Source organism: Artemia sp. Qi Xiang Cuo, chromosome 8, assembly GCF_049724085.1.
Source record: "Artemia sp. Qi Xiang Cuo chromosome 8, ASM4972408v1, whole genome shotgun sequence".
In the NCBI taxonomy this organism is placed as follows: domain Eukaryota; kingdom Metazoa; phylum Arthropoda; class Branchiopoda; order Anostraca; family Artemiidae; genus Artemia; species Artemia sp. Qi Xiang Cuo.
Window position 1 is genome coordinate 41924375 of NC_142801.1, and position 24617 is coordinate 41948991.

The 24617-nt window shown below is 34.4% G+C and overlaps 1 protein-coding gene across 2 annotated transcripts in view; it reads right to left on the reverse strand.

Moving 5' to 3' along the window:
- The window catches only part of LOC148949421 (putative ATP-dependent RNA helicase DDX10), a 43116-nt gene extending 24131 nt beyond the window's left edge, over positions 1-18985 (reverse strand). The window contains exons 1-5 of one of the 2 annotated variants that reach the window (XM_089093447.1): positions 18857-18985; positions 11466-11587; positions 5686-5877; positions 3672-3944; positions 1479-1600 (exon numbers count right to left, since the gene is read on the reverse strand). In XM_089093447.1, coding sequence (XP_088949573.1) covers positions 1479-1600; positions 3672-3944; positions 5686-5877; positions 11466-11576 — 698 coding nt within the window. In that variant the 5' untranslated portion in view covers positions 11577-11587; positions 18857-18985. Of the gene's footprint in view, positions 1-1478; positions 1601-3671; positions 3945-5685; positions 5878-11465; positions 11588-13242; positions 13723-18856 lie in introns of those variants that run through there. The other variant, XM_089093448.1, reaches the window with a different exon arrangement.
- Positions 18986-24617: the final 5632 nt, after the last annotated feature.

Sequence of the window (24617 nt, forward strand, 5' to 3'; positions counted from 1 at the left end):
AGTGCCTCTGGGAAAAAAAAATAATCAGAGGCAACGCTGTAGCGTTGCCTATAGTAAAGGCCATACGGCTCCAATATTTTATTATCTATTATTTTTTTTTTTTCCCAGAGGTAATGGAAAATAATAAATTTGTAATATACGAGTAATTCGTTTTCAGTGAAGCACCAATGACGCAGAAGGCTTTAGGATTTTACAGTTAAAGAAGGGGGCAGTATTCCAAATTTTGTTGTAGTGAAACTATATTTGTCTTGACCAATCTTGAAAAGAACTATCAAATTAAACTGAATATTTGATGCATAATGATATTAATTACTAAAAGCTCATCAGTTCAAAATTTTACTGTAATTTTAATATTTATATTCAATATTAAGTACCACAGAAAACATTTGTAATATAATTCGTTTTCAGTAAAGCGGCAATGACGCAGCAGGTTTTAGGCTTCAGCAGTGAGGCGATACCCAAACTCTTGTTTCTATTTACTTTTATTCGATTCAAACTTGATTTGCATATTCTTTTTAAGTTCCGCTCGTTTTAAGATTTATTTATTCATTTACATTAATATATATTTTATGTTTGTTCGCATTGATTGTATATTTAATTTCTGTTCGTTTTAAGTTTCATTTATACTTTAATAGCAAAACATTTGTTTTCATTTTAAGCTTGATTTTCATATTCAATCTAAGCACTACTCGTTTTAAGGTTTATTTATTCATTAATATTAGTACCTGTTGTATTTTTTTTGCTATGATTGTTTATTTTATTTTTGTCCATTTTGGGTTTCATATATTCTTTAATTGTAATTTCTGGGCGTTTTGAGTTTGAATTTTAACAGGTATTCGTATCAACTGAGGTTAAGTTTAAAATGGCCTTTACTTTTATTTGAAAAACTTATTTTTCGGAGTTTTTTTTTAATTAATAATAATAAAACATTGGAGCCGTATGGCCTTTACTATAGGCAACGCTACAGCGCTGCCTCTGATAAATGGGTGATTCGATAATTGTGGATATGTGGAATTTCAACCCTAGGTTTAAATAACCAACCCAACACATTGTCGATTTTTCGAATTCTTAAGCGGCGTTCACATGCATATCTAGCTAGAATCCCATGTCCAGACACATGTCTAGCCAGACTTCAATATCTAGGCAACGACCGTTCACAAGTAAAATTCGGTGCTTAGCTAGACAAGCTAGACAAGGTGCTTGGCTAGACTTTGAGTTCTAGACTTTAGTTACTGCCTGTAATAGGATTTCAGCCGGTGTCTTTTATGGTCAACAAGCAAACAATCTACAACGAGTTGTACCTTTTATTTGGTAAATTGTGTTTTACCTAGAAACATTTATTTACATATTAATGATAATCAAAGTTTTTGCAGAGTATTGGGATGCAAAAACTTGTATTGAATAAACTATGAAGAAAGATTTACTAGACAAAGTTTTACATGGTATAAAAAAAGAATAAACTAAAAAAGAATACTAACTTTGTTTGCGTAGCAGAAAATAGAAGTGTTTGTCTTTTTGGTGGCAGATTTTCAATAATACCATTCATAGTTTTTTGAAAACCAAGGTCCAAACATCTGTCTGCTTCGTCTATAACAAGGATCTAAAAAAAAAAGAGAAAGAGTACTTTTCATATGTAAGAGAAAACTTATGTTAAGAGAAAAAAAGAAAGGAAGAAAGAAATTTAAATTGATATTGCCAAGAAAGAAAACAAGAAACCTAACAAATGAAGATAATACAAAATTTCAAAGCATACCTTTATCCCAAATAATATCATTCAAACTTACCGAAAAAATTTTCAAGAGCCAAATCAACTCCAGTAAACTTCTTAAAAGTACAAATACAATTTTTTCATAGGGAACTGTAATATTTCGTATTTTTTTTTTTTTAACTACAGGGAACTTCTAATTTCGTACAAGTTGAGCATGTTTCATTTTTCCAATAAGCTTAACGCAAAACGTTATAGGAGTTTAGTTTATTAAGCTGATTTACAAAAGACAGAAATAATACTACTGTTTTAGTGGCAGAGCCACTTTTCTTACTCTTTCCCTTTATTTACAATGTCTTTGTTTTGCTCGCGCATTAAGGCCAGAGTTGTCAGCTGATTTTTTCTGCCAGATTAAGCCCTAGATTTTTCACGCAAGTGCACTGGATATTAGTTTTTAAAACCTTAAACGAGGATGTTCCAACTAAGAAAAATACTATCTTGCCATAAGTACACACGTTGAGAAAATAATTATGACTGTCTAATTAAAACTCACGATATTGCGATAAGGACCACCGTGTGAGTTTAATCTCCATTGACAAAATAAATATCTTTTTTTTTATTCCCGCTGGATGTTACGTAGGCAGCTTTAAAAACTGCAGCGTCCAATATAACTCGGTTTTGGAATAACAACAAGCAGTTCAAAATAATAATACAAAAAACTGACCAGAAAAAGAAAAACAGTTGTGATGAAGCAAAGTACTGAGGGTCGACGGAGGTAAAGATAATTTTTAATAAGGAATTGTTAAACTGAGACACTTGTCAAGATTAGTTTCATTAAGACAGGGTATGGGGAATACTTAAAATTATATTTTAATTATTTACGTTGCTCCGGTGAACATAAATCTGCTACTACAATCTGGGGCATGTCAGGACATTTACTAAATAACTGGAAACATACTTTAAACAAATAAGGGAGTACATTTTCCAAGGGCTAAAAATAAATCAAATTTCTTTTTGCGAAACCCCTATTTTGGCTGGCAAACAAAGAAAAAAAAAAAAAAAAAAAAGCTAAGCGCGCTCCTCCTCCATCCCAATCTATTGAAAAATTCCCTCTTTACACCCTCTCAGGCGTTCCATTTCCCTTAAATCTTTCCTTATGACCTCCTCCCACCTCTATTCGGGAACGACGTGCTTTTCGTTTTGGCCCTAGATGACAAAAATTATTTTTGGGAATCTGTCATGTCATCCTTCATTCTTTTATTAAGTACCCTCGTATATCCAAAAAGGAATTTGTTCTTCTTGGTTGAGCTGTGCAGAAAGAGGAACCAAACAAAAGGAGTAATTCAAAGTAAAATTGATCGTTTTTTTTTTAAGGAAAGCCATTATTTTTTTAGAAGAAGTAAAACAAATTAAGTAAAGTCGAATTGAGTAAAGTTGAAGTAAAGTCAACTAGCTGACAAAGATCCAACGAGAAGAATCTTTCTAATTTTTTAGCTCACTTCGGGGAAAATCTTCAGATTTTCATTTTTCATTTTGAGCACGACAACCTGACTTCTGTGACACGGGTGAATTTGAGAGTTTTATATAACAAGACATGACAGATTTATTGGCCTCAATTGGTTATAATGAAGGCTTTATCCAGAAAATTATCAGTTTCCCCAACCCTTACGAAATAGATACGTCTCTGCAAATGGAGCCAGTGAATATAGACTTACCTAAAAAATATTTCCCAAGTTATAAATTTCTTTTACAAAAAAGTTTAGATAGCCCCTTTAGTTTTTAGTCACAAAAATATCTTAAGAAAGAACTTTCCTAGAGACAAAGGGTCCTTGAAAATTATTTGGTAGGATGAGAACGAGGTCGCGTGCAAGAAATCAACTCGATCTATATTGCTTTTAAAAATTCCAATAAACAAAAAAGTGACAAGAGTAATAAAAAAAAACCATAAAAACTATAATAAAATAACCTGAAGGTTTGTTGTGTCCATCAACGGGTTTTCATTCATATGCTGTAGAAGTCTTCCAGGAGTACATACCATAACATTGCATCCCTGTAACCTTTTCTGTTCAAACTTTAAATCTTTACCCCCTATGATGAGGCCAGCTGAAAATCCGTGATGTCTCCCAACATTTCGTAAAGTATCGAAAATTTGATAAGCTAACTCTCGAGTTGGAGTTATAATTAATGCTCCCAAGCCATCCATTGGGTTCCAACGTTCGGTAAACAGTATTTCTAATACCTGGATGAAAAATATAAAATTAGCAAAAAAAGTCTGAGTGGTAGAACTAAAGTGTGAATTAAGGAGGTGTTTTTCCAAGGCCATGGAAAAAATTGTCGAGGGTCGGGAAGATCTAGACAGATGACACAATAGTAAAATATTGAATTGATATCTTGAGAAATTCACACAGAAAGTAGTCAGTCTGGTCTTCACCCAGTTAAAGATAAGAACGGTGCCTCAATTAGTGGTAGGTATAGTACACAGTTTATATAATTATCCAGTATGATCATTCCCTATCTCACCCATTATAAAAACCCGGACCAAAGTTTTAAGAATGTCTTAAACCGTGTAAAAGTTGTAACAGATGATATAGAAAAGAATGAATAAAATTCAGCAATTTGAAAATGAAGGAAGATTTGTTTTGTGAGGATTTAGAGAGAGAACTAAAAGGACAAAAACAATCATGAAGCCTCGAGGGTCGATAGTGCGGTTCGTGAGCTTTCGAAATATGGTGGTTATAGGAAAAACACTGAAGAATAGGAATGAAATTTTGGGAGAAGGGGAAGTACTTAGACATATTAGAAAAAAATCAATTAAACCTTTTTGTAAGAAAGGTGACAAGAGTGAGTATGCGTATTACAAGGGCATTGGTTTGATTTCAGTAAGAAGCAGACTACTCAGCATGATGATCTACTTTGCATGTAAGACTTTCGAAAAGCAAGAACTAAAACATCCAAAGCATAGATAAGCTAAAAAATACAGCTTAGAAACTGAAAAAAAAACAACTTTAGTTTTTTTATAATAGTTAAAATTATCAAAGCACAGTACATTATTTACTTTACAAAGGACGTTTAAAAAGGGTAATAAACTCTTAAACTCCAAGATTTGAAGACTTTTTTCTCTCTTTTTTACGCTTTAGAGATTCTATTAAAATCAATTGCTCCTTTTCAAAAATAGTAAAATTTAAGATTTACTTTTAATACAATCTTAAGCGTCATTCAAATCAGAAAATCGGTGATTTCTTCGGCATTCAGCTTGACAAAAAAAAAGCCAAAATAGAAAATTAAACTTATAAATAACAAACGTTGTCTATTATCTAGGATACATTCTTTCCGTGATGATGATTCAATCAAAGTGCAACAGAGTCAATGCCTTTTTATGGTTCTTCGTTTATATAACCTAAACATTTAAGGCATGTCTTCCGTCAAGTGCATTTTAGATGAGAACTCAACCCGTTCTCTTTGCCATGTCTTCCCTTGTATGTTCTTTTCTTTTCCATTTTCTAGATAATTTTCTTTTAGCGACAAAAATCTACCAACAACGAGTATAAACATTACCAAAACATGAGGTAACGTTTTTCAGACGATTATTAAACTTTTTCTACCTTATTTCCGAAAGTAGATTTTATAAAACTAATGCATCAGCTGGCATAAAATCAGATCACAACGGTACAACTGCAGCAATAAGAATGCAACTTTAGAGTAAAAAGAGACTAGTGTCATATCTCCATTAACTTTTCAAGAAATAAAATAATTAGCTTGCGATAATCCTACTTACACGTTCACTAATAGATCTGAAATTCTTTGACACTAATTTCATTGAAGGACTCCATTCAGAAATCGAGTTGAGAACAAGATTTTTAAGAAAACCACTCTTTTTATGTAGGAGCCTAGGCCATAAAAAAAAAAAAAAAAAAAAAAAAAAAAAAAAACCTGTTATTCAAAATTCGGCTTGACATTTTCTAATAACTAATATATCATACCGGAACAAGAAAAGCGATGGTTTTTCCACTTCCAGTCTTAGCAGCTCCAAGTATATCCAGTCTTTTCAATGCCAAACCAATGGACTCCTTCTGAATTTCCGTTGGCATTGAGTAGCCGCTTTCATCAAGACCAGATAAGGTTTTCTTACTTAACGGAAAATCTTTAAATGTTTTAATTGTAGTTGTATCAATCTAAAGAAAATAATGTGTTAATGATAATAAATAGGAAACTTCAAAAAAATATGATCTTCAGAGAGATAAATAGAGTATGCCGCTTTTAGCAATTTATTCTTATTCTTAAGAATTGTATTTGCTCCAAAATGATATTTCAGCCTCAGTTTCTTTTTTCTTCCTATCGAAATTTGGGTATTTAGAGCAGTATTAAAGGCCTTAAAAGAGAAGTATAAGTTCGTGAGTGGAAAGCATTATCTTTGAAATCATTCATAAATAATAAGAATAAAACCTTTCGAAGAGCTAAATATCACTCTGATTTTCTTTTACCCTAAAGACTAAATGCAGAAGCAATTTTAATAAATTTAGGTGTTTTGGTAGATTTTTTCCGCAATCTTAGTGATTTTTGAACGCTTTTCATGAGGAGATTTTCTCTGGCCAGTGGCAATTCTAGTTCTCAGAACACGATTCTTATTATCATAGTCACTACTACTTTGCTTATTACTTCTAAGCAGACCACCTCATTAAGCTCTTTAGATTATTGTTAGGAAGAACAGCTAATTTTTAAAATCCAAATATACCTATTTAATTATTTAAAACGCTTCATTTTAACAATAGTTTAGAATTAGTGGTGGGGCGATGCCAAAATTTATCCCGTTCTCGGTTCTAATCTCGATTCCACCAAATGTCTCGGATTCCAAGACTTCTCCCAATTTCAGGAATACTTACCATTCTTATGGTATCTATAGCAAAAATAAGGCTTTAGATTAGCAACATCGCCCAACCAACCGTTACCAATAATAAAGGCGTAGACCAGAAATATTTCCGGAAATCAAAAGGGATCAGATATCAATTTCAATCTTTCCCCCTCTCCTTCCCTATCAAATTTTATCAAGCTTAATGCTAAACATCAAAAGCTATGAACCCAAGAAAATTTGCCTGATTTTCAAAAAAAGGAGAAACAGTATAAAAAAAAACTCAAGCAATCTTAATGAAAATCATACCGTCAGATTCAGCATATCATAGAGCCCTACTGTAGAGGTTTCAATGTCCTATCCACAAAAACGTGGACTTTTCTATTTTTTGCCAGAAAAAAGATCCTAGATGCGTGTTTTATTTGTTGTTGTTTTGTCATGGGTGATCGTACAGAATCAATATTCCTAGAACATCGGGAGAGGGCTCGTTCAAACGGAAAATAAAAGTTCTTGTGTCCTTTTCAAGTAAACAAAAAGATCGGGGGGCAACTAGTCTTTTTTCCCCTAAGACAGCGGATCAAAATTTTGAGATAGCCATTTTGTTTAAAATGGTTGTAAGATCCAATTATGTCTATGTGAATGACACGAACCCCCCCCCCCTCCCCGACAGCTCCTTGGGAAAGAGTTGTAAGGTATGCAGTAGCAAATATACGGAAATTTTTCTGGAAGTGGGATATTCCACAGGATAATTTTGCGAGGGGAGGAAATTTTCTAGGGAGAATTTTTCAAGAAGAGGGGGTTTATGAATTCTACCTGTTTTAAGCGTTCTAAAATAGTCATGGAAAAACTTGCATATCTTTCTGGTCAGCAAAAAGACTAAGTTTTGAGCTATACAGTAAGTGACAATCAGAACATACGACACTCCTGAAACACAAATACTACTACAACTACTAATAACTAACTGCAGCAACAAGCCATTTGAGGCCAGGTGAGCCGGACGTGCTGCTCCACCATCCCAACCTGTTCAAAGCTTTCCTCATCACATCCTTCCAAGAAGTTCTGATTTCCTTTAAATCCTTTTCTATGACTTCTTGTCACCCCATTCGGAGGCGACCTACGTTTCGTTTGGCCCTATGGGTACTCAAACCTAAGCATAGACATATAACATATCGTCTTCCGTTTTCCCAAGCGCCCATGTTCTAGAACCGTACTTAACCACTGTCATCACTGCAACTTCCAATATTCTAATCTTGGTCCACAAACTTATCTTCCTATTCCACCCAATTTTTTTCAAAAGTGAAACAATTCCCTGGGCCTTGCCTATTCTACTTTTTACATCTCCACTGAAACACTTCACACTTGCATCTTGAAACATTGAGCCCAGTGTATCTTCATGGGGGACTTGGGTTTGCACCAGCGAAATGAATCACGTCTTTACTTTTAAAGATTATATGCATATTTATATGCAGAGAAAACGATCAAACCGCTTGATAAACCGTGGATGACCGACGAAATCTGAGATCACAAAGGGATGAACTATTCGAAACAAACCGTCTAGACAAAGCAACACGCTTATGAAACTTAGTAGTCAAAAGATTTCGTGATGCCCGCAAAGCCCACGGGTCAAAAACAGTGGAGAAGTTCATGAAAAGCGATCCCAAGCGTTTTCACAGCATTGTGCAAAAATTGTGGGTCGAAAAAAATAATCCTGAAATCTTGGACGAAAGTTTGAACAAACTTTGACAACAACCAAGTAAACTCCTTTCTTGCAAGCATCTGTAGCAAACACCACCCTCTCAAAGAACTCCCACCCAAAGAAGAAGAAATATCTAAGATCCCAGTCATTACGCTGGAAGAAGTTGAAAAAAACTAGCCAAACTTGATCCCCGTAAGGCGGCCTGTCCGAAAGAGGTACCCCCAGCTGTACTGGTCCATTGCGCCAAGGAACTCTGTGTACCCCTTGCGGCAATTTATAACCAGTGATTAGTTGAGGGTGCCTTCCCCAACTGCTTCAAAAAAGCGTATATAGTGCCAATCCCAAAGATAGCTGACGCGACTGAAATTAAAGACCTCCACCCAATATCAAAGACCTCTATATTTTCAAAAATTTTCGAGCGATTCATCTTGAACTGACTATACGAGGATATAAAGGAGTCCATAGATCCCCAGACAGTTCGGCTTCCAGCCCAAACGAAGCATCATACACTATCTAGTCACCCTACTGGATGGAATGCTTCGTCACCTAGAGTGCCCAGACTCCTTTGTGGACCTTTTGATTGCCGATATGGTGAAGGCATTTGATTATCTGGACCACCCACTTGTTGTCAGTGGAGCCAACAACATGGGAGCAAGACAATTCATTGTAAGGCTATTTGCTAGCTTCCTGAGTGGCAGACTTCAGTGTGTTCAACTCTCCCTTGATATCTTTTCTGAGTTCCTCAGGATTACCTGCGGTGCCCCACAGGGTACTATCCTGGGTCAGATTGCTTTCGTCATAGCAGTCAATAAGCTACTAAAGAAAAATCCGAACAGGGCCAAGTTTGCTGATGACCTCTCCTTGCCTCTCTTGCGTCAATTAGCCACAGCCAAAGACGAGCTTAAGCTAGCCTTTGATGAACTGACAATGGAGGCTCAGGAGGCTAGGATGGAAATCAGAAAGGAAAAGTGTTGTCTTGAGAGTGAACTTCCTCAAGAAACACACAGGCAACATTGAAACAGAAGTTGAGCTCAAATCAGTGGAACTGTTATTGACAAAAACCTGAAATGGGATTCCCAAGTTAACAAGATTGTAAGCAAAGTAGCAGGACTACTAAGATCGTTCGCGAACCTGAAACGCTTTGGTTTTACCACCCTGGCCTTTACAAACATCCTAAAAACATACATCTCACCCGCCCTGGAATACGGTTGTCAAGTCTGGCATCTTGACTTAACAAAAGAACAGGACAAGCGAATAGAGAATATGCAGAAACGGGTTTGCCGTATCATCCTCGGCCAAGCCAACAGTTCATACGAGGAGAGTTTCCAGAGGCTCGGTCTCAAAACCCTATTCCAACACAAACACAAAGCAGTCATGAGGTTCGGCCACCAATGCCTTCTTCCACAACGGCATAGAAGCATCTTACCGGATTTCTTAGAGCCAAGAATTGACGGTCCTGCGACAAGGAGCAAAGCTGCTCTTAAAGTTGTCCTGAAACAACCAGCACCGAATTCAAGTCCGCGCTACTTTCTTCATTTATACCATATTTTGTCGGATCATCTAATAATTGTACATAGTTAATTATTTTTAGTGCTTTAATTTGATGTTGATAATGTTGACAATGCTACTGTCATTTTTATAATATTACGGCGCAGTAAATGAATTGATTGATTGATTGATATTCTGACCTGCACAGGACCTTCTCTATGGGTAGGCATAGGAACGCAAAGTGCAGAAAACCCTATGAACGTAACTTTCTGTACAGGTAAGCATATGAATGTATAATCATTTCCAGGTGAGTGGATATCTCTCAAGCTAAAGGTTTTTCTGAAAAGCCTCTCTTGAAAATGAAAATGTGAAATTCATTACCCTAAATTCACTTTTAACGTTCCCCCCCCCCTAAAAAAATAAAAAGAAGAAATAGGCATATATATATATATATATATATATATATATATATATATATATATATATATATATATATATATATATATATATATATATAAGGTGTGCAGTTTTTAAGGGATAATTATCATTCTTAAAGTCTAGCTATACAAAAATTAAGACTGAATGAAAAGGTAGAGACTGAGAGGGGAACGTAATCACGTTCCCTTCACGTTAATGAGAGTTCCAAATATGATATTGAAAAACAAACAGAAACTAAATTTTTAAAAAGCAGTTTTCCCAAATAAAGAAACAACAAACAGACATGATCATACATATATGAGAAGGGGTGCCCACTCCCTTAAACTCCCCCATTCTTAGTGCTGAAGCGTGACCAATGTTTTCCTTAAAGCATGTTAGAATGTGAAAAATATAGTCAGTTGAAATTACAAGTATATCATCTGTCAATTGCATTCTACAACATTTTGACTAAAAATCTGATTGTCAGAAGCAAATACAACTAAATGACTTTCTTTCTCAAAACATTGTGATAAAAAGAAAATTAGAATTTTATTATACTGTTCTTGCTTTAGTCCTGCATTTTGTAGCATTGAGATGCAAGAATCAAACTTTTGCATCAAGATTACGGAAGTCCAGGGGGGTAGCCCCACTTATTTATAGGATAATGTTTGAAGCTAAAATGTTGTCCCTAAATTTCATTATAACCACTATAGTTTAGGATTTTTCAATTGGTGTAAATGGTGATGCTTGCAGAAACAGCTCCTTATTAATATATGCGTAATAGCTTTACCTTTTAACCTAGTTCTGCCTAACAAGATTCTACAAATTGCTACTACACAAAGACACTTCAACTTCAAGCATCAAAATTTCTATAAAAGATTTTTGAAGCACTCTACAGGATAAGATTTTACAGGAATCAATGTATGGCTTTGTAGGTTCAGTATTAAAGTAAACTAAAGTGAGAAGATTAGCAGAGACCAATTTCAATGAGAAGCATAAGTTTCTAACAATGATGGTAACTAAGAACCCAAACAACAACCTGGATTTTATTCATTGTTGTCTTGAAAAAAAAAAAATTTTTGTTCTACTACAGCAATTGCTACAATATCATGGCCAATGCATGAATTAAAATCTAGTACAATGTACTAACAATAATTTTTAGTACAAATATACTAAAAATGAATAATTTTAGCTATGTTGGGTATCATCACTCTGAAAAAGACAAGAGTTTACCTGATTGATTTAACATGAATTCCTCTGCATAGCCTACTAGTTCCACCATAAAAAAAAAAATTTCCTTGAAAAATCCTTACGTTTTCATATTGAGAGGTAAGTCTTGCAATTTCTGATGTTTCAATCTGTCCTACTTTGATTCTCTGCTTATATATCTTTATTTTCTTCTTTCCTGTCTTCTGTCCCTCCATTAGATAGATATCTGAAAAAAAAAAATACACACAAGTTAATATTCCAAAAATACACAGAATCCTCTTTCAAGCAAAAAGAGTATGAGGTATTCTTATAAGCGCATTTGGATATTTCTCAACACTAAAACATTTATTAAATATGCAATCATTCGTACCCTATTCATATAATTTTAGTACACTTTATTTTTATAAAACTCTATTATGTTAAATCACCATCTTTCCCCTTGTTTGCTTTTGAAAGAATAGATGTGTTAAAATTTCGATTTTTTTTTTGTTTTTAGTAAACAACCTATCTACTGCAAGATGCAATAAGACTTTTATCTGTGACTGTCCACTCTTTATTTTAGGTCATTTCTGTGCAATTTTCAGTTTGAATCTTACCCTTTACTTCAGCAATGAAAGTTACACCATCAAATTCAGCATATCTTAGATTGCATAGAGCAGAGATTTCAAGATGGTCAACAATGAATGTTGTGCAATTGCAACACTAAAATCAATTGTAAGAGTAGCAATTATTATGTTTGGAAAGACTGTTGAATGGGAACCAAATGGTATATTGATATATTGGGTGGCAAATGCATCACATCTCTGAGAAAGCTGCTGAAATCGTGAGCAACAGAAATCTTCCAAATGCTACAGAGCAAGAATTTTGATATTAATGTTGAGTTCAGAATAGGACCTAAACTGTATTATCACCCACACATCTTTCAAAACTATAGTTGGGGTTGTTGTTTGCTTCCACAAAACCCTAATAGAATATACTAGCACAACAACAGTTAGCCTTTCCTCTGAAGCCACGGGGCCTATTGTAGATTTTTACTGACCTATATTGTCTGAGAAGCAATTATTTACCCTAGAGAAGGAGTGGAGGCACAGGGTTGGACAGTGGCATACAAAAGGTGTTCTAATACTCAGGCGGAATTTAAACTTGCCCCCCCCCCCCCTATTTTTTCGATTTTTTACAAACTGTTAAAGATACAGTTAAAAAAACTAATTTGAAGTACAAACAAAATAAAACATTTTAAACTTAATAGTCCTATTAACATTAATGTTATAATAATTGAGATTATTATACATGGCAAAGTGTATAATCAGTTATTAAACAGTGTGTATTAGAAAGAAACAGCTAATTCAAGATACTACCACTGCAATCCATGTTAAAACAAATAGGAGATGGTAATGAAACTATTTTGAAAGCAACGTTTTGTAAAGATCAAATTTTGTCATTCCCTACCAGGATGGCACTCAAGGCAGTCCCCCCTCCTACATCACTGGGGATGGAAACGCTTTTCCAGATCTAGATTCGGGTTAAGTTATAGCACTATTTCTGAAGGATTTATTTTTCAAGAAAAAAAAAATCTGAATCAATTAAATCTTTTGACTTGAAGGGGAGGAGAGGATGTAGGTTAAACTTTAAATATCAGTAAATTTAGGGAAGTTGCAATTAATATGCTAGCTAATAGATAAGCATTACACTTGATATACCTTTCAATACTCTTTATAAATATACTGATCAATAGCATTATAAACTCCCTTTTGAGTCCTAAAATAGGCTTTTATTCCTTTTTTTCAACTTTTTTTTTATTTATTAGTTATATCCAATTTTGTCACAGTAAATTTAAGTCACAAGACAGAATCAGATAAAAAAAAAGAAACTAAGGCATACCTTTGGCCAACTGGGTCTCTGTCTACCAGGCACAATCTTATCAGCAACAAAGAAGAGGAAAATAGGTAATCCAATTAGCTGATCATTTGGCATTTTGCCCATAAAATGCCAAAGAGAAACAAGGCTAAATGAAAAAGTTCCACATGACTGCAAAAACGTTTGCACATAAAACTAGTTCTCATAAAGTCTACACATTAGACTTTGACTCTTTTCTAAAGAGTAAGGTAATGTATTACTGGCTGACCAAATCACTTTCTCTCCAGCACTATCTTATCAGCATTCTGCATATCCAAGCATCTTTTTCTTCCATTTTTCCAACTTATAAATGAGCTTTAATTGCATGTTTTTTTCTTTAATGTTAGGATTAAACAATCTTCTTTTATAGAATGATGTCAGTGCTGAATACTATTCATTACTAAACAAATAATGAAATGCAAGCTGACAGAAGTCCAAAAGCTGCTACAATGATGACACTTACTTTGGGAAAATTAAAAATCAAATTATGGTATTTTGAAAGTGAGTCATAAATTTTCAAGTTCCTTGATTGATTATTTTCATATAAAAGGTTTTTAAATTATCTAAAATACACGAAGCTTGCTTTAATCTAGTTTAGAAATCATTGATCAGCAGTCCAAATTTGATATCAATTTGTTGAAATTAAAGCAAAGTCAAATGGTTTCCCTCCATGGTTCAATGTTAAGTTTTTGTTCCTTTTTTAGGAACCCATAATTCTACTGAATTGAAAACCTCTATGTTAAAGCAATTAGAAACTACATGAAGAAATTTCAAATGAGAAATTTGTCAAGTTTAAAATGCCCCAATATCTGAACTTTAAAATTGTATATAGTGCCTGTAGGGGCATAATACATAAATCTTTTTTTTGGCAATATTAGGCCCAGTTTTAGATCCCAGCTGCCACAGGTCCAAGCACTCAATTTCTATCTGTTAAAAATTAACAATGACTCCCAATTTCTAAGACTCTATTCTCACAACCGCCCTACAGGTGAAAACAAAATTGGAATATAAACATTTGTAGGTAATTATCTTTTCCCCAAATTAATTAATATCCCCAACCTGTCAAATTATTATGGAATCGTTTGGGTAGGTATAAAACCTAAAGTTTTACCACATCTTTTTAATTTGACTGTGTTTTGCTGCTGTTATTATTCCCCAAACCAAACACTACACAGATACAGCAATTCTACCAGCAATTACACAGTAGTGCTTACTTTGTCCTCTGCAAATCCCCAAATGCTGGTATTTTTCTAGCAGTTGATGCTAACATCCTGAAGTTAAACCCCTTTTGTAATTCTCTTAATTTGAAATAGATAATAGAAATACTAACTACCAAATTCTACCCTTGATTGGATTTGCACAAATTTGTGTACTTCCTGTAGTCCATGAGTCAGTTTTCCTCTTTAGGCGGAATCTAACATTTTTGTTTATTAATGAAACCTCTATCCAGTTTTAACTTACTTTTTCTATTCCTGAATCCTCTAGCCAGTCAGTTTCTAGTGATGGCATTTTTTACTTTGGATCTGATTACAAATGAAAACCAGCTGGCTATCATTGAGAACAATGAATATAATGATAAAATCCACCAACTTTCAAGAACTGATCAAAACAAAACATATTGACTGCTTCCTTGATAAAAATTTTAAACTTTTTGCAATGACAAACTATTCATCACCAGTGAATTGAAAAAATTAATTAGAATTAAAATAAATCTACTTTAGCATGGCAAAATGTACAAAGCTAAATTGGCTCCATAAACATACAAAAAAAAAAGAAATACATAAGTCTGCTTCTTCATATTACAAGTATAAGTCAAGAATTTATATTCTACTAAGTCAAAACAATGGTATAGTAGAATAAAAAAATATTTGTGGGAAAAACAAAACAATATTGATTTCTATCTTGAAAAAAAAATCTTACATTCAGAAAACAATATGAACAAATTCCATTCCTCCATAGCATAATGCCTCCCTCCATTCTCTAGACAATCCTTACTATTTGATTTTTACCAACTTTCTATTCTTTTACTCTTAGACATAGAGATCTTCTATATAAGGGACTTGTGCATCCCAAGCTTTAATTTGGAATGTCTCTAGCCTTCCCTTATTTTAAAAGGACACAAAAGTTCTTGAAGATGTGCAGAGACATGCCACCAAATTAACATTTGGCATGCAGGAGCTTTCTAGACTATCAAAGCTGAATCTCCCTACACTTGTTTACAGGAGAAATAGAGGGGATGCTATTTTAGCCTTTAAATTAATGAGGGCTAATACTCTCCCAGTATTATTCCCTACTGTTGGTCCCAATTCAAGAACTAGAGGTCATCACATGAAACTTGTTAAGCAGCCTACCATATCCACAAAAATTGTCAACAGTCGGAGCAAACTATCTGAAGAAACAGTTACTGTTGTCTCTGTTGATGTTTTCAAACAAGGGCTGGAAGCTGAGTGGTCCTCCAGAGAGTGTAAACTCGACTGGGATGCTACTGATCATCCAACTGCACCTGGTCACTAATAAACTTTGAAAACAACCCATATCATCAGTCTGGAGCACTACAAGGAGAAATCCTTAGATTGCTCCAAGTTGCAATTTAAGGTAGTTTAATTAGACTAACTACAGTACCTCTTCCCTATCTAATACAACAAAAGTTGTCAAATACCTAAACAGATGTTCTAATCCTTTCCAATTTACAATGGTGCAACCCAGGGAAATCTGTTAGGCCCAATTTTATTCCTTGCCATGCTAAACAACATTGATGTTAATTTCTTGGATTGATGGAAATTTGTTGACCATCTAACTGTCTTACACATGTTACAAAAAATATCCTGGAACAGATATTAGATGAAAATGCTGACAATCAATCCTTTAAAGTCAATAATTAAAACTTTATGATCTTTCATTTATCATATTTCCCTCTGATGTCAGTTAGTAATAAGAAATTACTGGGTGTTGCTATCTCAAGCAATACAAAATGGGGCTAAAATATTGATGATATTATAAAACACACAAAGTACCACATTTTCCCTCAATAAACTCTTCAAAATAATTTACAGTCTAAAATTGTATTGTTTCAGAATGTCCCTCTTATTGGTACACTTCATTCTTGTGGGACACCTATTCTGTCATCTGTAAGAAACTATTGGACAGAATAAAGGCACATGGGCATAGGCAGCATATTGTCTAGGGGGGGGGGAGGGGGCAGTCAATAGTGTGATGGAGTTTTATCAACTGCTTTTTCAGCCATATCAAATGTAAATTTGAAGGTCTAGGGGGGGGGCAGCTGCCCCCCTCTCTATCTTGTCAAAAAGGGTGCTTGTTATCAGTAATGAAGTCAAAACTTCTCAATGGCATAACACCATTAACCACATCACAATGGTTATCCCTATTGATGTTAGAAAAGCTTATTAATGATGCAACACTGTTAAATACATCCCAATGGTCATTGGTAATGATGTAAAACAAAACATCTTAACCATGTTGATCAATCATTGCATTCATAATTTACCAAAGTTATCTTGTTGGCATTGCTATTCTCAATGACTTTCATGGCATCGTTGAATTCCTCCCTGAATACTCACATTCCATGGGGTCAAAGCTTGATCTGTACAATTTTCATATCATAAAAACATTTATCTTTAAGGAGGGTGAAGCTTTAATTGGCTCCCTTCTTTGGAGAGCCAATTTAGTCACCCTAAAGGAACAGAACAAAAAGTTAATTGAATTTTGCTGATACTCTCCTTCATAGCCCCTGAACAAATTCACTTCTCTACTGTCAATTGTCTTCCCCCCCCCCTTCCAATTCATGTTCCTTGTCCTGCTTCTACAAATATCTCTATTTTACCCTATTATAATTTTCTACAGGAAGATATAAGAGAACTTTTTCATGTATCTAGTTGGTATGTTACATAAATGAATCTATTATATTACCATTGATAATCCCAATGATCATCAGTAATGAGGTAAAAAAAAACCATCTTAACTGCATTGATCAATTGTCATGTTCATAATTTACCAAAGTTATCTCGTTGTCTATGCTATTCTCAATGACTATCAAAGGATTGTTGACTTCCTCTCTGAATACTCACATTCCTTGAGGTCAAAGGTTGATCTGTACAATTTTCATAATTGTACAGTTCATTTTGTGAAATCTCACAAAACAGGTTTTCTGCTTAAATAAAATACAAGAAAACTGGGTAAATATTTACCAAATCATATTATTGAGTAATGACTAATTTGAATATAGCCTACCACTTGATGCCTTTTTTTTATGCTCTTTCCACATATAGGCTAATAATAAATTTTTTCGGAAATGAATTCCAGTCCCAATCCCTATATGTACCAATTCTGGGTGTATATTTGCACTTTAGGGGGTGAGGGTAAAGTTTAAACTTACCTCCCATTTACATCAAAAATAAATTTGTCCTCCCCCCTAATGTGCAAATATATACCCTGAATTGGTATATATAGGGTGGGGGCTAAAATTTTTAAAGGTCATCAAAGGTCACTACCCTCTAGAGGAAGGAGTGGAGGTATGTAGACTGCTTCAGAATACTTTCCCAGGACATACTTTAGGCCTAGTTTGTAGACCAATCCCTGAAAGTTTCATTTTCCTAACCTAACCCCTTTCCAAGATATTGAAAAGTTTAAGTTTAAAGATATCAAAGAGTTTAGAAGAATAGGAAGACAGGCCTAAGTGTGCAAACCAAAATTAAGATAGCCTACTGGAAGCTACAATAGTCAAGTATAGTTCTAAAGCATGAGCACTCCAACACCAAAGGAGAATTTGCTACATGTTTTCAAGAGAAATTGCCCACAGGTTGTTTTGGGTACCTGACTTACGGGATACCACCAGGTGGCTACTTTGATAGTGTATATATATATATACAAATCTTTAAATTAGCCAACTGGCCAACCAGAATTTTGAAGCCTAGGAGTCCAGCTGGACATAAGGAAACATATTAAGAAAACAATTTTTAGTCCATAATATGCAGAATGATCCTAGTTAACACATTTTGCAAGGGGAGAACCTTTATCTTCACTTCTTTCCTTGTTTTTCCAATTTTTCTAAGAAATTCATGAATTTCTTAGGACCTATATATTCACAGAATATATACCCCCACCCCCCTAATGTGCAAATATATACCTAGAATTGCATCCTCAATCTATATATAACACCCATTTGCATCACAAATGAACTTTACTCTGATATTAGCCATATGGTGGATGTCCCCTGACTGACTAGGCTAACTAGCCTATCTTAAACAGTAAACTTCTCAAAAAATGTGATTTAATCCTGCTTTCTAGGGATATAATTAGAGAAAGGATGAGATGACTATGACATGTCTTGTGAATAAAGGATGAAAGATTGTCCTCATTGGCCAACCACCAAGGGTCAAACAAAAAGCAGGTCATCCACAAATGGGGGAGAGGATATCATAAGGAAAGATTGAAGGGCAGTTAAAACTTCTTTGGAAGGTATAAAAAGGAAGGCTTTGAACAGGTTCAGATGTAAGGGGAGCATGCTTAGCTTTGTGGGCCTCTGTGGCCTGGTGCTGCAGCAAGTTATTACTAGGCTAGTTAAAAAGTGTAACAAATTTACCTTAAATTGCAGCTAGGATCAATCTAAAAATTTACAGATCAGTTTAAGACCTTACAAATTTGTTACACACCATTCTGTGGATTTGAAATTACGACATGGTGAGGTCAACATCGCAGTTATAGGGTTCCCGCCAGACCAAAAAAGGTCGAACCGTCCAACTCTTAAAAACGTAACTTTTTCGTAGCTTTTGATAGGAAGGTCTCTCTTCAAGGCAGGGTGCCTTAATTTTGCTATCAAGAGCGGTACTAAAAGAGGGGAGGGGACATTTGTTGCCTCTATAATTTCAGAAATTTATTTTTACGTAATCTCATTAAAAATCCAACTTTTAAAAGGTGCCTAAAAAGTATACAATAGTTATAATTCATGCTTCTTCATCTTCAGGAAATTCCTATTTATTCATCTGTAAGTACTGCTTCTAGTTTACCTGCACAACAGAAAGAATTTTACCCTAAAGCTGTTTTGATGGGTCTCACAAGTCCAGGCACGTACAAAGAATTTTTAGGGGAGGAGGTAGAACAGTAAAAAAAAAAAAAAAATTAAACTCATTTTCAAAATGAACCAAAAAGTAGATAATAAATTTTTTTCTCTAGAATATATGAATATAATCGGACATGAGGGGCACAAAAAGCATTGGGTTTTATATAATATAAACACCAATTTATCTAGGTTTTAAATGCATAAACGGAAAAAGTCGATGAGTTGAGGAAAACAAATAAAAAAGATCAAATTATGTAAAAACGAATCGATTTTTTTCCCCAAATTTTCAGTTATATCTAATATTTTTAAATTTTTAATTTTTAAATTAAAAAAAAATATAATGTCTGATCCAAGATTACAACCTAAGTTAACACCTGCCTCGGGATGTGCTCTTACCGTTGCGCTATTCTGAAAAAAGTGGGAAGTAACTGAGCATTCGGAAGTGGTTGAAAAATAGTTCACAAATTAAAACAAAAATTGTGTGACAAAGAAATAAAAGGAATATGGAATACAAAGATCAGTGAGTTAATAAACATGAACTGGAAATGATTTAATTGAAACAATTAAGGGGGATAATAAAAAACCTATAATTTAATAAAGAAATGCTGAGAAATTTACGTTTTCAGGGGGTTCGGACCCCATTCTAGCCCGCGTGGTCCCTATGAATCATCTTTTAAGTAAACTGTAAGCCAGCCCTATACAGATACAAGAATGTTTATCTTCTTCGTAAAATTGGGCATTAGTCTAGTTGTCGTTTTCTAAAGCCAAATATTTGGTGATTGTCCTTTTCTGAAGAAAACATGCTAAACATACAAGCAGTACTATTAAATTAATTATTGTATACTATTTCCAAATATCATGGCCCCTTTTCTGAAAACATAACCCCCCACCCCCCCTAATGGTCCGGGATGTAGCCCTAGGAAAATATTAAAAAAAATCAACCAATAAAATTCTTACTTTGCTATATGAAATAACACGAAAGAATATAATAATAAAGAGTATCATCACAAGATTCGACACAACGATGAAATGTGTTTATGCGGTTATATATGGGACCGCAGATGGGGAGGGGGGTATAATATCAAAAAAGTGACCATAATATTTGGAAAAATTTTAGTATAAAATCGAAAATTCAGGCTCAGCTAACCCACCCTCCTCCTCAATGCTTAGATATAGCGAAAAAATGGCTCATTTTTACAGTTTCATATATTTTGTCAATACCAGCTGTTCATAATCCCGTATAAAAAGAACAACTTTTGTATATAACCTGATATTATGTCAAACCAATCAGAAGGGGGGTGGAGTTGTTGCGGAAAGAATAATACATATATCATCGGTACTTGTCAATTAGCTGATATACACGCAAGATAGATGCTAAAGGAAACTAGGCAAACGGGTATCAGTCAGTAGAGAACTGGATTGCAAAGCGTGGTTTGTCATTGCGTTTACAACATTTAAACTATTGTTTTTTGGAGTTTAGGGGGAAAATAGTACCTAGATTAGGTTACGTATTTAATATATACTATACTTTAAACCCCCCCCCCTACCCTAATGTGCAAATATATAGCCCAAATTTTGCTCTAAACTTTTATATTTTCATCATATTTTGTTTATTTCATTAGCATTAACTAATGAAACTAGCTCCTTCTCCATATAATTTTAGCATGACTGTTGACGGAACAAGATTCAAAGTCAACTGATAAAATTAAAAGTAGGTGAGGTGACTAACTGACTATTGTTACTTGTCGCTAACAAATGATAATCGTATGCTCATGAGAGAGAATGTTACCGTAACTTACTATGCGAGTAAGGGAAGTGGGTATTTTCTCATCCTAATAACTGAGTGATTGTTTGATGAGATTAAATGACCGCGATGTGAAAAAATGTCGATACTCATGTCAGTGTAATTAAAATTGGAACAGCGGATTTTGTTTCATTGGGGAAAAAAATAGATGACTCAGAACAAGCCCCTAGTAAGGCGGCTTTACCCTAGGCAACGCCAGTGACACTAAATAAAACATCGGCAAAAAAATTAAAAAAATGTATAAAATACCATAAAAAATTACAGAGTTCTATACAACTTAAACACCATGGGCATCCATACCCTTAGGTGGCAACGCTGTGCAGTGGCATTGTGGCAATGCGGATTGTCAAAGATCCACTAAAACCATAAGTTTCACCAATAGAATCCGCAGTCAAGCAAAGAAAAATTTCTGCTATTTTTTCACCATCAATTCCAAACTATTCTATAGTTATAACAAAACAAATGGAGGTCCCATGGCAATGATTACATTTGATCACCTTTGGCAATTGAAGAATTTAAATTAGAATCCGACGAATGAATGATTTTCGAAAAATGAAATTTCAGTTGCCGAGATTCCAGGAATTGAAGTCATTATACATTGAAAATGTAGTTAATCTTTATTATTTCTCTCCAGTTATATTACTTATAATTTTATTTGATATTATAGTTTGTGTTGGTATTTTGAAAAACTAAACTACAATGTTCAAAATGCATACAGTTTTCAATGAAGCGCATACCACGTATGGTTTTTAGAAGGTCTAGGGGCAGTAAGGAGTGCAATAGCCCTAGTCCCGTTTTTAGTAAGTTCTGTTCAATTTAAGCTTTAATGATTATTCATTTTAATTTCGACTTATTTAAGGATTTATTTATTCATCTATATCAGGATCTGATATTTTTATGTTTGATGCTATTATTTATTTTAGTTTCAGTTATTTTCGGGTTTGGCTCAAGGGGTCATCGACTTCTAGCAAGCTGAAACAAGTTCGATTTTATTTAGGGTTTAGAAGGAGAGGAGCTTACTGAATAAGCAGCTATTATACTAAACTGAACAAAATAAGAAATGAATGCTCTTTGAGCCTTAAGTTTATCGGAACAAGCAATTCATGAGCCACCAAACCGCAAGGAAAACAAGAACACGGAGAAAAAGGCTTAAGGGTAGAATTAATCACTTGCAAATTTTCCAGATTTCAAAAACTCTTGAAAGTAATAAAAGAATATAGTCTTCAGGATCAAAGAATTAGAAAATTTCTATAGATTTTTAAACACTGTAGGTGAGCAGCAGCAGCTGCAAACAATGATGACTTTGTTGACTTGTAAGTCCAAAAGTTACAAAGAAGGTCTGGGATCATTAATGAATAAATCTATCAAGACATAGAGCCACAAGTGAATATAGTAAGTACACCGACAATAGAATTTTTTAACAGAGTCTTGAAAAAATTAAACTGAGAGAGAACATTCGTATTTCTCTTAAAGATATCCCACGAAGTCATTGATAAGTCGGATTTAAGAGAGCTTTACCAATTGTAACCAAATTTCAGAAGTTTGTCTTCTGACTCATCATCATTTTAAAATTGAATTCAGGAAAGACAGGGAAATGGTCTAAGAGATCATCTGGTAGTACAGAATTCTGCATCAAATTAAAAGGAGAAATTATTGTCGAACAAGGACGCCATAGTCGCTGGAAAATTTTGATTACGTTTATTCTACCACCCATCAATGGAGCAGAAATATCTGAAACCAAAGCTAGAAAATGTAGGATACCATCCCCAATGGTGAATTGAATTTTCCCAAAACTTACCCAAGATTGTGTAGCGATAAACTTTTTATGGCTGTACTAATTGTGGTAATAAGATTGACCGCGTCAAATATAATACTATGCTTTAAGGGTGTGAACTTACACCTTATAAGCTCTCCGATAGCGCCGCTTATAGCACTAAGGACTGTGCCATATGTAATATTATGATTTAAAGCGGTATACCTATCGCGCCACTCGCTGAAAGCGAGAAAATAAAATGCAGAATTGTGGTAGGTTAGAAATCCTCCAACTATCAATCCGGGAGCGTGACCTCGCTTCATAGAGTTATCTTCTCGTCAATTACCTGTTATATTATATAGAAATTAGATCCCTGGGAATGCTACCTTGGAGGCATGCGAACTAATTATCTGTTATGCAACTAGGTACAGACATATAAAATAAGGTGAACAAAAGTCGAAAAATAATAGTTTTATTATGACTTACATATTTAGGTGTAAAGCAATGATTAACTTCGAACGATAACGACAATGCCAAGGTTAAATTGGCTCTCAAAGGTAACGTTTATGGCAACAGAGACAATCCGTTATTGAAACGAAAAACAGTTTTTTTCACTATATCACATAAATAAAACTCCTGCGCATTACAGGCTTTTTTCACGATTGACCCAAATCCTGTGGAGGGGGCCGCTACTTAGTAATTATGTTCACAAACTCACTACATTATGCGGGCTGTTCGTCCAATAATTTATTTTAAAATTTATCATATTCCAACGTTCCCACTCTCTAATAGGTTAGGTTTCCTGGGAAGCGTTCTATCTATCATCTCTTTTATTGCCAAAGCTCTCACCAAAATTCAAAACCGTCTAGCGTCATTGTTTCACTGAAGTTTAATTGCAATTTCTCTTTTTGCTGATTAAGAGTTTCGACTCTTGGAAACGGTATTTGAACTCAATTAGGGGAAGTTTAATTTCTGTCGGAATTATCTTTAGAAAAAAGGAATTTTATTTTTTGTATTTTAAATATATCACATTTTACTCACGGTACAATTGGCATCGTTGAAAAAAAAATACCAGATGAATAGCGATTTTGCCTTGCCCTAGCAGCAGCCTTTAAATTAAAATTATTAACAGTAAAAGAAAACTGCAAATTATTAACAGATCATCATCAAACATTTAAACGAGTTATATTTTGCTGATTAACTGGACACTTCGTATTGTCGCAACTGTGGCCTACTTTTTCACACATTATACAAAATATGTTCGCTCTCCTATTTCACTATTTTTAGACGTGGTCAGATGCTTTTCAACTGAAGCAGCAAGTAAAGTTGGGCTACTGGGCATCTAAATAAGCTTCGGTGTGGTACGAGTAATAACAACAGAGGAAGAATCAAAATTTCTCTGTAGAAAGTTTTACGTAATAGACATTCATAGAGCTATTAACAAACTCGTTCAGTTCCGATTGACATTTGAAAAATACTTCGAAAATATGAGAACTGTAAATTTTTCAGAAATCTTGGCATTGGGGATTAGCATAGTTAATTCTTCTTGTTTCACCGTCCTGACGATGCTAGGGTGCTATGAGGCCTCAGAAATCTGTGGATTTTCGGTCTTGATCAATTCAAAGCTTCAGCTCCGCCTTTAGATTGCACTAAAAGTTTCGATTCTGATTTACCTCTTCGTAATTCATGTATTTTACTAGTGTCCAGCCAAGCCTAATGTTTTGGAG